The sequence below is a fragment of the Pieris rapae genome, chromosome 3 (genome assembly GCF_905147795.1).
Source record: "Pieris rapae chromosome 3, ilPieRapa1.1, whole genome shotgun sequence".
NCBI lineage: Eukaryota > Metazoa > Arthropoda > Insecta > Lepidoptera > Pieridae > Pieris > Pieris rapae.
In genome coordinates this window covers 8,820,520-8,837,954 of record NC_059511.1, presented here as the reverse complement: position 1 = coordinate 8,837,954, position 17,435 = coordinate 8,820,520, and the positions used below count along the sequence as shown (strand labels likewise).

The 17,435-nt window shown below is 32.3% G+C and overlaps 1 protein-coding gene across 3 annotated transcripts; it reads right to left on the bottom strand.

The window, feature by feature from the left end:
- Window positions 1-4,688: 4,688 nt before the first annotated feature.
- LOC110999312 (circadian clock-controlled protein daywake) lies at window positions 4,689-17,377 on the bottom strand. 3 transcript variants are annotated; one of them, XM_045634729.1, is made up of 5 exons: window positions 17,251-17,368; window positions 6,812-7,031; window positions 6,451-6,581; window positions 5,516-5,671; window positions 4,689-4,879 (listed from the first exon to the last, which is right to left on the bottom strand). In XM_045634729.1, exons 1-5 carry the CDS (start codon window positions 17,303-17,305, stop codon window positions 4,728-4,730), a joined length of 714 nt encoding a protein of 237 aa, XP_045490685.1. In that variant the 5' UTR covers window positions 17,306-17,368; the 3' UTR covers window positions 4,689-4,727. The 3 variants fall into 3 exon arrangements, with proteins under 3 accessions (XP_045490685.1, XP_022124010.2, XP_022124013.2); XM_022268318.2 differs by lacking the exon at window positions 17,251-17,368 and adding an exon at window positions 8,042-8,150; XM_022268321.2 differs by lacking the exons at window positions 4,689-4,879; window positions 5,516-5,671; window positions 6,451-6,581; window positions 6,812-7,031 and adding exons at window positions 13,982-14,149; window positions 14,810-14,962; window positions 15,768-15,898; window positions 16,131-16,350 and having other exon boundaries at window positions 17,251-17,377.
- Window positions 17,378-17,435: the final 58 nt, after the last annotated feature.

Genomic DNA, 17,435 nt, shown 5'->3' with positions numbered 1-17,435 from the left:
AAGAAAAATCCATTGCGGTCTTATTATATCAGAATATTGAGTATCACAAAGTATTGTGTTCGATTTTGGTTCACAATTTATTCTATTATAATTCTGACTTTTGTTTTAGTATATTTAGATCGACCGACAAGTACATTCACAGCGAGTTTCAACTTCGAGGTCGGCCATTTTAATCTCAGTCTTCCACCGACTTCAAAAGTACTAGTACGGCGAAGAAAAACAAAACGAACAAATGTTTTCGTCTTCCGTCGTTAACTTTTGGTTCTAATACGTAATACACGATGTTTTCCTTCGATACTCGATCAATGGTTGATTACATAAAAATAACAATCTCTACTGGTTTAGGTGTCTCACACTTGACAACTAAACGGCGACTGTTTCACATCTATTACATCATCAGCTGCAATTCCCAATCCGCGGAAACACTTTATCCGTTTGGAAATATAAGATAAGTAGTTTGAGTGAAAAGTTGGGTGTTAGCTTCATAGTTCTCTACATTGTAACTTGGTATAAGCCACGCTTTTTTACTTTTTCTTATAGTTGGCACTATTCAATATAAATTACAAATAAATGGCAAACGGCTCTTTGCTTTACGGTTCATTATTAAAATAAACTAACAAAGAATTTGGACTCAAGCTCAAACTCACAATATCTACATTCATATCAACAATCCAGTCTAATGAACGTCAACAAAAAATATGTTAAATTAATTCTAAACTTACATTTACTAACAATTCGCAAATCAAGGGCGTAAAGAAGGCTAGAAGAACTGGCTTAAATGTAAGGTCGAGCCGCCATAAATATAATATTTTAAATAGACCAAATCAATCTAACGGATTAGGATTATTTAAATAATCGTAAAATTTATGAAAATATAAATTTACGTCTAGCAAGAGATTTTTTTTGTTAACTAATACCCCTTTTTTGTTAACTTAACTCTATCCTACGTTTAATTATGATTTTTTTAACAGTTTAATGGTTTAATACTCTGAGTTCCATCGAAACAAAACACCAACAAAACTTCATGTTAGGAAGTAATAAATAAAAATTACATTATATTAAAATTACAAATTAAATGTTGGACAATATTATTTTTTAAGTGTGAAAAAATATTTGTGAAAATATTCATATTTAGAAGAACTGTGTGTATATAAAAATGAAGTTAACAATTCAAACGATTTATACAACTTGAGTTAATAGGTTATAAGAACTCTCTAGGAGCCACTTTTCTAAAGGAATAGTCTTGTACAGCTGTACACTTTGACAGTTTTTCTTTTTATAGTCGACGCTTTTGTTCCGAGAAAAATAAAGGAAGTTTATATTGTAAAAAATATATTCGAATCTTCTTCCTCAACGAAGAGCTTAGCTTTTGTGTTTCGAAATAAACCATTTCGTAAAACACAATAAGAATTGAGTATCTTTCTTAAAATGTTTGTTAAGTAATTCAATACATTATTCGCTTAAAGTAAGAGAGAATCGCTTGAGAACTTGGAGAAACTGATCGTAGTTGGTAACACAGAAGGCAAAAGATCACGTGGCCGTTTACCAACCAGATGGACCCATCAAGTGAAGGACTCATCGTCTTCAGAGCTATACAATGTCATAAGAGAAGCGCTGGACAGAAACCGGTGGAAGCAGTCCGCTTTAGATGCTTCGTTGCTGACCACGACGCTCAGACATGAGCTGCCGACTAAAGAGAGAGAGAGAGATTCGCTCAAAAGGTAGTTAACAATTTTAGTATTAAGGCGCTCACAAGATTGTAAATACAAAAAATTCCGTTCAAATGTTAGCAAAAGGTAATGAAAAAATTAACAAGAATCCATAAAAGGCTTCTACGAATTGTAATAACTACCAATTACAGTAAATATACCAAACAGTTTAACTTAACAACATCTTGTTAACGATCAGTTGTAACAATGTCAAATGTAAGCGTTAAAACGCATACAAATTTGCATCTTCTTAATAAAACCTACAGGGTCTGCGCTACAGAGTTCTGTATCTGTTTCCTGGTCGTTTGTTACAACTTTTTTTTTATAGAACAGGGGGCAAAGGGGCAGAAGGCTGCTCACCTGATGTTAAGTGATACCGCCGCACATGGACACTCTCAATGCCAGAGGGTTGCCGGCCTTTTAAGAATTGGTACGTTATTTTTGAAGGACCCTAAGTCGAATTGGTTCCGAAAAACGCTCAGTCGTGGAACGGCGGACGTCGAGGTGATACGAAAACTTATTAATACATGCCTCTTATTTACTACATAAAGAACTAAATATTACATATACAATTAACACCACCGATATTGTTGCGATGTGATACTACGATGCCTGTATTTATAATAGAGCAATGTGCTATCCGCAAAGTTTGCCTCTTTAAAATATTTTTTTTTTATTTTTTTTTTATTTATATATTATTTTATTATTAAAAAATAAGTCGCAAGATTCACTGGGTTAAAAAGCATAAATCTCTTAAACCTAGTTGTGTGACACGCAATGCGTTTTTGCACTATTTACGCAGCTTTCTCTTGTACGTCAGGCTCGTTAACCATCGTAAAGTTAATTATGTGTATAATAAATAAACATTACCTAGAAGGCTTTATGAAGTCTTATTACAGCAATTATTTTGACGAAGACGTTCAAACGGAAAATTACATTTGATCCCGGCAATTAAGGAGGGATTTAATGAACAGAACTCTGTTTAACGACGATCGATTAGTAATTGTGTATTTTTAATGTATAAATACTCAATCAAGCATAGGACTGTAGGAATAAGATCAGACGAAATCCCACCTGAGTTGCTTTGTTCTTTGACTGAGAAGCCTTTTTGAATATTTCTATAAAATCTTCGTATTTTTTTATAAAACAGGGGGAAAATTGAAGAATTAAGAATGGTACGCTCCGTTCTTGAAGGACGCTAAGTCAAATTGGTTCAGAAGGACGCTAACTCTATTGATTATCGCTAATCAGCTATTTCCCTTCTAGATACCCCAGGAGCTGGAAGTTGATAATAGTTTGTGAAGTTCCAATGTTAGTATATATTGCTTCGTCTTTTTATAAGCTAGTGCCGCAATAAGGCACGGACATTTGAACAATCTTCAGTCAAGGAAAGCGAGTGAGCGCAAATCGATCGTTAATTTTGCTGATTTGCCATTACTATATAAGTAGGCATTCAATAAATACTAATGGATATTGAAAGCTAAATATGTCTTTTCTATACGAGCCTTATTGGTCAACTGGTTTAGCGACTCAGTCCTAAAATAGTACATTCAAACTTCATCTGTGCAATCTTTTAGATAATTTTTTTCGTACGGTGTAGGATATGTTTTATTTATAGAATAGGGGGGGGGGGTCAAACTGGCAGGAGGCTCACCTGATGTTAAGTGATACCGCCGCCCATGGACACTCTCAATGCCAGAGGGCTCGCGAGTGCGTTGCCGGCCTTTTAAGAATTGGTACAGGAAGTTAGCATGTCAAAGACCTCAAATGAAGACCGATCATTTAAGGTTCGTAGGTCACCTACGAAGCTATAAAACCTTACCTCTTAAAATAGAATCAGATTCAATCTTTAGACGGACAAAATATAACGCCGCAAAATTTTTATTATTGTATTTTATTTGCATAAATTTCAAATTTCATTAGGCATCGAAATATTTATTTATTAATTGAGGATAAAACATAATAGTTTCTTTAAAAAGATTTTACATTATTTTAATTATTTCAACACTTTGTCAGATTTAAACAAGTGTAAATAAATCATTGTAATCCACAATTTAGACCTTCAAGAAACATGTTTTATGTTTATCATCAAGCAACATATTAACTGATTGTAAAAAAATATAAATTAAACTGGTTCAAATAAAAGAATAAACTTTGCAAATATAAATACTTTCCATAATCGTTGATAAAATGCTCTCATTGTTGTATTAATACAATATACAAAGTTATGAAAATAAATGATTTAATTTTATTTAAATATCAGCTGGCTGTACTGTGCTTGGTGTGTGTGTTTCAATCTATACATGATGTATAAATTACACACACACATATAAATTATTCAATTTGAGTGCTTTTTTATAATTTTATTTTGAATGGATACAATTATATTTAATAAATGCACTCGCTTAATTAATACGCCACATTTAATGGTTTAATTAAATAACTTTAAAAATAGTTTTACGATATAATAATATTACGCTACCTACCGGTATTTGACCACCGAGGTATAATTACTCGTTCATTACATTTTAATTACCACCCACGGACGGGTATGTGCTTATGTTTGAGGCAATCTGGCGAAAGCATTGAATAAAAAATTATATTAGAATAGCTAGTAGCGACGATAAAAAATTAGTCTGATTAAGATGTTTTGTGGGTACGAAGTTGTATAGTTCAAAAGGATCCTCTGTCATCAGGAGTTCGACTCTCGATGAAATAATTATTTCATTGTTACGGGTAGGTAGATTAAAAAAGGAAATAAGTATGAGCCGAAAGTTGAATCTAACTTTAGTACTAATATATAAATACCTCCTCGTAACAAAGCTGTATACAAAATCTATGTATTATGTCTTATTTTCTACAAATAAGACATTATTAATTAAATTATATTACATAACGAGATAGTAAAACTTGTGCTCGTTTTTGCAAAATGAGTTAGAAGACCTGTTTGATGAAGGTGGAAGAATTAAAAGTAATATATAAAAAATAAGTTTTTTATTTACAAGATCTTGAAACATATTATACAATTTCTAAGTTATCGACGGGAACTGCACTAAAGAATTTATTCACAATATGAACGCCTTTGTCCAGAAGTTGCTTGATAATAGGACCACCGATCTCAATCACCATTTCTTTCCAACTATGGTTGATCACTTCAAGGATAGGCTTGGCTGAAATATAAACCAATTAGAATTTAATCTCAATTCGATTTTGTGTATAGGAATTATAAAAATCTATGTGCGCCGTAACTGCTCACGACAAAAATAACATATCAAGCACACACACAAAAACGTCATACTATTAGACTTTCCTAATTTATATTTAATTTTTTTGTAGCTCTAGAAATCTATTCCCTATATCCTGCCTTATTGATGGGCCTTTATACTTTTGACGTTGACAGATGGCAGAATTTTGACGTTCGTAAAGGAGTTAATATATATTTTTTTACTTAAAAACTTTATACTTTTTGATTTTCCTAATTTATATTTAATTAATATCCCAATGACAAATTTCCTTACAATGTAAATTGTCAAACTGACAAATGATACGCAAATAAACTGAACAATAAATATTTGAAAAAGAAGATACAGCCTTGAAACGACAAGCTCAAGTTACAGTAGAATACTTCTACACTCTGTGCTTCTACTTTTGAATATTTTTTATAGATTTTGTTAAACTGATATAAAACATGTTTAATAATGGTTTGTTGAACTCAACACTGGACGATGGTTCCAAGGGAAGCGAAAAGTGACTTAACATTTGACGAAATTCCATGCTTACTTATTGCTATATTACTTATACTATACCTCTGGTTTCATCACCCCCAAACAAATTATGCAATCCTATGTCTACTTTCTCGACTAAATCGTACGAGTAATCAAAGCTTGAAATTTTCCAATGTTTAACTCCAGCCGAGTCTTCAATCGTCTTGACTTTCAGGGAAAGGTATATTAATACTCTATCTGAAAACAAAATAAAATACTTTTTAGTAACGATTACCATGATAATATACTATCACAAATCATGAGAACCTTCAAAATAAATTTGTATAAATACAAAATGATGTATTTAATAATTTTGTACACACCTTATTTTAAGTCAAATTTAAAAAGTACAGCAAACCGCTTTTTATCCAATAACTATAAAAATTTAGACTTTAAATTTAAAACTGTTTCGGTATTATTATTCGGATTATTTATAGTTTTAAAATAACACTATATTTTACAATTATTACAAGTACGATATACGATGAATTTTGCACAAGTCCACGCATGCGTAGAGTACCTATTTAATTTCATTCTAGCGTTCAGTCCCTTCGCACGGCTGGATATCAATTAAATATGTAATAGTTAGATATATAGTATCGTGGTATACTATTTCTGTTCTGCTATAAATCTGTACTTCATGACTTTGCTCTAATCTCAATTGTTTCTACTGTTTGATTATAATATTATAAAAGTATTCTTACGAATCTCTAGTTTTTTTATATCATATAGCCTGAGTTCATCGAGGTAAATGAAGAATTCTAATAATGAAAGAATTATTCAAATTGGTGTAACGGTTCAAGTTCAACAGCTCAATTTGAAGCCTATTAAATTAAAACTAAAAAATCAAATCGTATTTCATTCGTAAATGCTTGTAGTTAAATAAATCTCATCAATATTCTGGTTTTAATTAAGTAAATTCAATAACAAAGATATTATATATAAATATTTAGAGCCGGTTTAAAAAATTTACTCACTTGTCTTAATATCAAAATCACCATCTCCAAAGGCTTCAATAAACAGCATCTTTCCTTTCAAGTCATATTGGCCTGTTGCTTCGAGAGGACATTCTAAGGCCAGTGAAACGGTTGAATTGTATAGTACACGTCTAAAACATCACAATTTATTAAGAATAACAAAAACTCAACAAAACACATCGCCAAGTTGCGTAAATAACTTTCGCAGAGAAAACCTATGTAACTTGCGCATATAATGTGTTAACGCACCCAGTATGTATAATGACACCGGGACGGATCCACTCTGGTCCAATAACTATCATTATTCTACAATTTAATATATAACAGGACATTATTACAAATACAATGAAATATAACTTACTTGATGTCCAAGAATTTACACTTGCTTGGTCCAAAAACTTTCATGTTTCTAAAACCTAATTTCAGGTCTTTGTCATCGTTGCGTAGGCTGCCGATCTCTAGGGGATCTAGTATAGGTACTCCTAATTCTGGGACACCACGCCAAAGATTTTTTAAAGCACTGTGTGCACTGGAGATCATACACGGGCTATCATTTGACTTGCATGGAGTTATGAAGGGAACTGCAAAAAGTATATTTGTTTATTTCCTTAATTCGTAAGTACAGACAGGAAGTCTTGCGAACCACGATAAAAAAGGATTCGACACCTCTATTTCAATTATTTAAAAAAATCCCGTTTAAGTGGACTAAATCTGAATATAATTGAGCGTAAATTCTACGAATTAAATTAACTTTAAAATAACTGAAGTAAACATTAATTTATTTAAATATTCATTAATATAAGAAATTTTCCATACATAATAACCAAGTTATACTAGCCAGCGTTCTTTTTATTTCAAACAAAAAAAGTTACTTTTATAGATTCTTCCAACATGGCAACTGTTTACATTTATATCAGATACACAACAATACATACATAAAGAAAATAACACAACATTAAACAGACAGATTAATATCTAGAAAAATACTATTTCGATTTTTTATAGAAAAGCAAACGGACATGCTCTTTTCTTGAAGGACCCTAAGTCGGAATGGTTTAGAAATATTTCAATGGGCAACTGGTTCCGAATAGCGGTGGTAATATGGGTCCACACAGTCATTCTGTTGCTGTTTTGTACCCTCTCCAAACCAAAATTCTTTCATAAGGAGCCCAGATTTTGAGTTTAATCTTAATATATAAATCTCCTGTCACGATGTTTGTCCGCGATGGACTCCTAAACTACCGAACCGATATCAATCAAATTTGCACACCGTGTGCAGTCTGGTCCAACTTAAGAGATAGGATAGGATAGCTTAGATCTTTAATTATAGTCGTAATTTTATTTTATTGCAAATTATTTTTTATTTTTTGATACAATTCTAACAGAAGGCGCTGTGTTAAACTTCCAACCTTTTACATAAGTTCTACCGTTTCCCTTGAATAGTTTATTACTATGAAATATAACAAAAACCTTAGCCACAGGAACGCTTGGCCGAGTATGCTAGTATTTTATAAATTAAAGGAAACAAACCTGTAGTGGCATCTAAAAATGCAATACACGACACAATTTATAAATTAAAGTAAACACAAACCTGCAGTGGCATCTAAAAATGCAATACACGACACAAAACACAATATCTTAAGCATTTTTATTTACAACCAGTCTCTTCAATGCTAAGGTCAAACGAATACTAAAATTTAGTAACAAATATCACATATTTATACTTCACCAAATATTTGCATCGAGTAAAATCGAATATTTTTTTGCGATAATTAATAGTTACCGTTGTTTTACCATAGAGTATCATAGGCTATAGAGTTTATAGATAATCTTTTTTTTATCTTTGTGTCAGCCATTGTGACTAACATGAAAAGAGACTTCAAACCCTGGAGTCTTGTGTTTGAATCCCAGGTATGCAATGGATTTTTCTTACTTTCAATAGTGGCTACGTACGGTAAAGGAAAGCATGGTGGCGATACCATGCTTAAGACTACAAATCGACTATATGCGTCGTGCGTATATGCGTTAATTAATAAGCATTTTAATATTATAATCTTCATATTATACTAAGATATAGTTACGCTTTTGTGCTTGTTTATAGATAACGTTGGTTACTCTGGATTACATCATCAAATTAAAGACTGTAATAAATCGATTATATCGACTTGATAGCCAGTTTCGATATTTTTTGCCCATGCTCATAGGAATTTATTAATTTTTAGACTTTGAACAAAAAGTGTTTGTGGCTTTAACGGAAACGGAATAGAAAATTCCAGAATGTAAGCCCAAGTTTAAATGTAATGAAAGGTATAGCTTTTGTCTTCATTTCGAATTCGCGACATGTTTGCAGTAACATGTAGAATATTTCTCGACTAAAATATCGAAACGAATTGTCAATGTCCAAAATAAATGTGTTATAAGTGTGATAGGTGCGTCAGTGTGGAAAGCTGTCATCCACAGATTACTGTTGCAGGGTTGCCGTGTTTTTTTTAAATTTTATTAAACAACGTCTTTATAACGTGTGCAATAACACCCTAGCATAGTCAGCCTACTACCTATATTGTATACCGATTGCATATAGATATTTATAGCGTGAATTAACGCTGGGAAAAAGACGATACTAGATCTAAATGGATAGATAAATTGTCTCATTACTGATGGGTGAACACTACAATCTATTATATTATCTCACTCACTTTTGAAACCTCGAAGTATTCACCTCGTCATAATTACACATTTCTTACAATGTATATTGAGGAAGATACTTTCGTACCGTTTACCAATGTTATAACAGTAAATACGTAAGAACATAAATAAAGCGCGATTCAACAACAAAAAAATGATATTTTTTGGGTCATAGCGCATCTGGGCGTGGAGTGAATGAAAGAGCAGACCAACTGGCAAAGGAAGCTAGAAGAGGCGCCCTCGACCATGGATTCCCCGTATCACATTTGAAAAACTGTCTACGTGGAAACACGATGGAAAAATGTAATCACAGATATCGAAACGGTGAAACAGCGACAATAACTAAGTTATTCTTTCCATATGTTGTTTCGGCTTTTTCGATAATTAAACAAATGAAACCAACGGGATTGATTACCCAGATGTTGACAGGTCACGGTGGATTCTTGTCGTACCTTTACAGATTCAGGATTAAACAAAGTGCTGCCTGTCCTTGTGGCGATACTGATGAGGAGGATACGATAGGTTTAACACTGAGCAAGCTATGGGCATAAAAGTAACGGAGACGGATTTAAAGGAAATAATGTTTAACATTAAATTACGAGGCATCTTTTTGGAATTTGCTCAAAAGGAAAAAATTAGTGTTTTATCATCCGAGTAACGAATACCAATTATGTAAGCTATTTAATACCTCCGACGACTACATAGTCGGGGAATTATCTAGAAAACATTTATAAAAAAAAAAAAAAACAGTAAATGCGTGGAACAAAAAGGGTTTTTAAATGTTTAATTCTCGAAGTCCTTCATGGGCCACAATCAAGAAGTTGGAGAAATCTTCGTTCAGCAACGTCCACTACATAGTTTCGAAAGAAGGTCATCACGTTGTTTAAATTGTTTCACTCTACCTCAGGTATGGTTATTACAAAGGATTTACAGATGTAAGGAGTGTTGTGGTGTATCGGCACGTTCTGCATACACTGCAGTCCTGCGTTTTCCGATTAGTTTGATTTATACAAAGGTGAAACGGAATTGTTTGCATTATTTTGTATACAGTTATAGTAGTGTAGGCTTTAGTGATCTCTCATCACTGAGGTACGTTGGCAATTGGCATCCCGGCTGTGCAGTGTGCACCAATGGACTCCTTGCGCATTAGAGACTCACTCGTACGATGACGGGATCGTGAGGAAAGTGACATGAGGCCCAAAAAGACGAGCCAGGATCAGAAAGCTGACACAAATAACATGTCAGACATAAAAGTTGTCTGCTTTTTAATTCATCTTTAATGTTAAATGGTTTTTGTGTGCAATAAAGTATATGCAACTCCATATAAGATCTTGTAAACTAAACCCTTGGTGACTAAAACAGTCGTGGAATGTTTTTGTCTACGCCAATGGTTTGAGAACTATGTATATGTGTACCGAATCATACCGGCAACGCATTTGCAAGCCTCCTGACTCCTGTATCTCTTAACGTCCGGCGAGCCTTGCACGTTTGGAGGCAAACGGGCATTAGGCCCGGGTTTTATAAAAAACTATATATGTAGATTTTTTTATTATAAATATCTATTTTTTATTCGAATAATGTCTAATACGTTTAAATATATGGTATAATTTATATATCCGGGTTGTTTAATAAACACGATGGTCAAGGTTATATTTACAAAAGTGATTTACGATTTTGTTTATGTTAATAAATTAAATTTATTAGTCATATAAATTATATAAATAAAATGTAATTATATTGATAAAAAAGTCATAATAGTTGACGGTAGCAACATTTAATTTTACATTTAGTGCAATTAAAACTTAGAAAGGTTCATGGCTACTCCAAATGTGAAACGTCCTTGCCATTTTTTTTTGTATAATTTTGTCATTTAATCCACAAATGTTCCACAATATTTTTAAAACGTTGCTTATATACTCAAATTTGGGTATCATAATGATTTTACAGTTTAAAAATGGACTTTATTTATTTATTTATGGATTATTGGCAGCCCCTATTTCACGAGAATTGATTGGGCCAGGATACCTTCTGTATATATCGACGGTGTAACTTTAAATATTCGCCGTGCAGTAAAAAATATGGGGGTTTTATTTGATCAAAATTTATCCTGGGAGCAGCATGTTAAAGAAGTTAGCCGCAAAGTGTACGATGCCTCCAGTGTCCTTCGACGTCATAGTAATTTTCTTCCCACTAAAACCTCTCTGGTACAATCTCTCCTCCTGTCTTAACTGGACTACGCCGATTCTTGCTTCTCGGATCTAAACGAGGAATTGCTGAATAAACTGGATCGTCTCAAAAATTTTTGTATCCGATTTATATATATTTATTATATAATATTTTCATAGCTTGCGTTCCGTAAGCGGCTAGGCTGGTTACCCATTCGTCAGCGACGTGATGCTCATCTCCATTTCCTATATTCCATCATGTTCAACCCTAAAACTCCTTCCTATCTCAAAAATGATTTAAAATTTTCGAAAGAAAGTTAGCATATAAGCTATACTAGGGCGTAAGCTATAGTTATCTATAGCTAACGCCCTTCCGAAAAATATAACCTTGAAATCTTCATCATAACTCCTCATTTCTTGACGAATCCGATAAGGTCTCTGCAGTTAGGCTTAGCTCCTTCTCTATCTTCCTTTAAATTTCTTCTTTACAAACATTAGCTGTCCACATCGTATCGCTAACTTTCGTACTAACATTAAATTAAATTTAATTTACTTGAATTAAATTATAATGATTCATGTGCACTTTATACTTTTTCTTTTTCATATATCAGTTTAGTTTAATTTTTGTTCCTGTTTTGTTTTTTTTCTTCTTAATAACTATATATAATATGTATTTTTGCATTTCTTGCCTACCTTATGTAATATAATACATTTTTATGTTCAGAAATGTGAAGTGTTACTAAATAAATAAAAACATATAATAAAATGACTCTTACTCCCTCTCTCTTACCCCTTAATACATTTGAGGCATTAGTTCTTAGTGAACAAGTAGCAAGTACATGGACACTGAACTTCCGCAGTGGGTGTGATGAATTTTGTATGAAATACCGGATGCAGTACGAAGATAAATTGTATGCTCATCCTTAGCGAATAAATCGTATAGAATATTTTCGAAACGGTTTTAGCAACGAATGAGTTACGTCGTAGTCGGAAAATAAGGCTAAGTTTAGGTGTAAAAGATTTGCAGCCCTATTACAAAATGGACGAATGAATCAGAAAAATAGCGTAGCTATAGTAACAAACTAATCTATTATATACTTCTCATACTAAGCATTTGCTTATGCTACATCACTCCAGAATATTTAATTGATTGAGAACTCGCTACCGAGGGTACAGATTAACCTAATTATATTCTATTAACAGAATTACACTTCAATCACACGTAGCCTGCTTCCAAATGTAGTGTTACCAAATAAGTTTAAAAAAATATATATACTATTCTCCAAAATATTATTTTGAGTTATATGAAATCCAAAAGTATGATTAGCCTAGTGCTTAAGCGTCAGATTCTTAAACCTAAGAAGCCTCGAATCTGAAAACTTTAAACGAGCAATTCTATGTTAGTCAAATATCTTAAATTTTTAAACGAGCAATTCTTGTATATATACATATAATTGGAATCATTTTTAGAAAATGTCATTTTATTGGTGTTTTATCAACTTAAATATTGAATTGCTCGTTTAAAGATGTCAGTCAAATAAAAACTTAAATATGAATATAATTATCTTTATTCGATAATTATATTCATATTTTATCATTTTATCTAATTCGCACTTAAATATAACTTCAAAAAACACAATGTATAAAAAAAATACCGGCCATCCAGGTACTATGCATTAATAAAGGATTATTTCTTACTAAAACTTATGCCTAGGGCGAAGGAAAATAATTGAAAGTGTTTACATTATTAAGATGTAAAAATACGCAATGAATCAGATGCAAATATGTATCATTTCTTTCATAAAATTAAAAAATGTTTTTACCTTTAGATGTTATTTATGTAGACCCGAAGTTCGATGCTATTTCAATTAGTCACTCTAAATCGATGTCATAATGAGCGGCAATCAATATTCAGTGTCAGTCCGCGTCTAATTACCGAGCGAGCCAATAGAGGGCGCTTAGACAACAAGACAAATGACTGTTCTACGCTTTGTTTTGGCATTCGAAACTGTTTACTGGGATAGCTTTTATTCAAATATTCAACCTTGATTTATATTCCAAAAAAAAGCAATTAGTATACCTACGCCGGCTGGTTATTCCTTGGTATATCTTGATAATAGAATCGGCGACTACAATTTTCAACTGTTCTAATTTTTGTAGCTTAGTTTCACATAATATGATAAGAAACATAGACCAATAAAATTGTCCTCGTAATAAAGCCGAGCCGATTGAGCATGAAAGTGCGCAAATTACAAATATGAACTATATCTATACATTTCTATTATAATATTATAAATCATAATTAAATAAGTTTGTATTAAAATTGTCTAAAAATAAGACATTAAGGGCCTATTTCACAATGTATGGATATAGTACCAAATAGCTATGGAATACATAATTTATTCGAAAGATAAAAGTTCCCAATAAGAAACTTCGCGTTTCATGACGAATAGCGCTATCTGATAGTCGTGAAACGCAACAATAGTGTTTATCATACCGATAAGTAATAAATATCTTATTTAGAACTTATCCGGACATTGTGAAACAGACCCAAAGTATAAAATCATATCCTTGCATTTATATTACATATACCTAACTGGAAAAATTTAGGCTCATTTTTGCAATATGAGTGAGGCGTGAATTATTAAAAGTAATTATATAAAAAATATTTTTTTATTCACCAGATCTTGAAACATATTATACAATTTCTAAGTTATCGACGGGGACTGCACTGAAGAATTTATTCACAATGTGAATGGATTTGTCCAAAAGTTGCTTGATAATGGGACCACCAATCTCAATCACCATTTCCTTCCAATTATGGTTGATCACTTCAAGGATAGGCTTGGCTGAAATAGAAACGTCATATACGTATAAAGTTTAGCAATATTTAAAATTTTTATCTATGTGGCCAGTAACTAGTCAACAAAAGTAACATATCAGGCATAGAAGCACCAGTTTTCTACCTTCTATCCTAGAATTAATATCTTCTTGAAGTACCGGGTACTAAACTTTTTTGTAGTTCTAGAAATCGATTCCTTGTATCCTGCCTTATTGATGGGCCTTTATACTTTTGACGTTGACAGATGGCAGGCGATTGACGTTCGTAAAGGAGTTAATATATATTCTTTACTTTTTGATTTTCCTAATTTATATTTAATTGATATCTCAATGACAAATTTACTTACAATCTAAATTGTCAAACTGACAAATGATGCGTTCTGAGTGGTAAATATTTTGAAAAGAAGATACACCCGTGAAACGACAAGCTCATATAAGTTACAGTAGAATACTTCTATACTCTGTGCTTCTACTTTTCATTCTTTCTATAGATTTTGTTAAACTGATAGAAACATGAGTATTTTTTACAGCTGTATAATAGTATCTTGAACTGAATACTGAACGGCGGTTCCAAGGGAACCTAACTGAATTAACATTTCACGAAATTCCGCGTGTTTTTATGCCATGCTCACATATTCCTATGCTTTATTACTACGCAAGTACTATACCTCTGGTTTCATCACCCCCAAACAAATTATGCAGTCCTATGTCTACTTTTTCGGCTAAATCGTACGAGTAATCAAAGCTTGTAATTTTCCAATGCTTAACTCCAGCCGATTCAATTGTCGTGAACTTCGCTGTAAGATATATTAATACTCTATCTGAAAACAAAGTAAAATACTTATTAGTAACGATTACGGATTACGATAATAATATACTGTATATATAAGAACGTTAAAAATATAAAAAAATACTTTTTAATAAAATAAAATACGTGCTCACAATAATTTATTACACACCTTATTTTAAGTCAAAGTTGAAAAGTGCAGCAAAACGCTTCTTGTAAATATTAAAAAATTAGACGGCAAGTATAGTTCAAAATTGTATCAGTATTACATAACATTGGTAAAAATACTGATAAGTCCGATTGTTTATGGTAATAAAATAAAAAAAACCCCTCTATTTTACAATTATAACAAGTACGATATACTTATGATGAATTTTGCATGTCCACCCATGCGTAGAGTATGTACCTAACCTATTTTATTCAAATCTAGCGTTCAGTCTCTTCGCACGGCTGGATATCACATTGATTAAATATGTAATAGAAAACTGTAGAAAACTGTACAACATCACTTAGCATTATTCACAATCGTTTCTACGGCGTACGTGATATTTATTGGTAGTGTTAGGTACACCTTGGGTCATATTGTCAAAGTTTTCATACGAATCCCTAGATTGAGTTGAGAGAGAGTTCTTCAAGGTGAATGAAGAATTCTAACAATGAAAGAATTATTCAAATTGGTGAATGGCTTCATTCGTAAATAATTATAGTTTTATAAATGTGATATTAATGCTCTGGCTTTATTTGAGTAATTCAAAAACAACAACAAAAAAGACAGAAATAAATATCGACACCGGTTATACAACCATCATATTTAGAGCCGGTTTAAAAATGTTACTCACTTGTCTTAATATCAAAATCACCATCTCCAAAGGCTTCAATAAACAGCATCTTTCCTTTCAAGTCATATTGGCCTGTTGCCCTTAGAGGACACTCTAAGTTAAGTGCTATAGTTGAATTGTATAATTCACGTCTAAAACATCAAAAATTATTTAGAATTACATAAACTCGCCAAATTGCGTAAAGATAGAACTTTCGTAGAGAAAACCTAAAAAGACTTGCGCATCTAATGTGTTGGTGGACACTATATGTATATAATGACACGGGACGCGTGCCCTCCTGTACAATAACTATCAATATTCTATAATTAAATATATAATAGTATATTCAAAACATTATTACAAATTTAATGAAATATAACTTACTTGATGTCCAAGAATTTACACTTGCTTGATCCAAAAACTTTCATGTTTCTAAAACCTAATTTCAAGTCTTTGTCATCGTTGCGTAGGCTGCCGATTTCTAGGGGATCTAGAATAGGTACTCCTAATTCTGGGACACCACGCCAAAGATTTTCTAAAGCACTGCTTGCACTGGAGATTATACAAGGGCTATCATTTGATTTGCATGGAGTTATGAAGGGAACTGCAAAAAGTACATTTGTTTATTTCCTTTGTTCGTGAGTAGGGACAGGTCTTGCGAACCACGATAAAAAAGGATTCGACACCTCAATTTCAATTATTAAAAAAAAATCCCGTTTAAATGCACTAAATCTGAATATTAGAGCGTAAATTCTTCGAATTAAATTAAATTTAAAATAGCTAAAGTATTAACTAATATAAGTATTCATTAATATAAGAAATTTTCCATACATAATAACCAAGTTATACTAGTCTGCGTTCTTTTTATTTTAAACCAAATAAGCTATTATTATAGATTCCTCCAACATGGCAACAACATTTACATCAAATACAAAACAATACATACAAAAAGAAAACAACACAACATTAAACAGACAGATTAAAATTTACAATAATACTTTTTTTAATGAACAGGGGGCATATCTTAAGTGAGTCTATTAATCTATGCACTTCATTAATTATTTCCTTACATTGTTAGTTTTCGCTGAGGGTACGAATATTGATGGCGGCGTAACAAAGTCATAGTCAAAGTCACGAATTCAAATACGATTAGTCACCACAAGTAGCACCCGTTCACGAGTTTCACGCATGGCCAGCTATCGGCACCCTCGCCATATTTTAGCCATCATGCACCCTGAGGCTTAGGCACTGGAGCAAGCCCAGATTGTTTTTCTTTCCTCGTAACAACTATATTATAAGAATCTTGGTAAGCGCAAATTCTTGTTATACTAGGAGTCCGCTGTAGCCCAAAAAACCTCTTATAAATAATATATACCTGAGCGTACCCCACTATATGTACCCTCTCCAGCATCACTCAATACTTTCATTCATAAAAAGACCAGATTGCGATAGAACATTGAGTTTAATATTTTATAAATTTAAAGCTTTAATAAGAAACACAAACCTTTAGTTGCATCTAAAAATGCAATGCACAACACAAAACAATATATCTTAAGCATTTTTATTTACAACCAGTCTTTTCAATGCTAAGGTCAAACGAATACTAAAATTTATTAACAAATGTCACATATTTATACTTCACCAAATATTTCCATCGAGATTTAATCGAAGATTTTTTTGCAATAATTA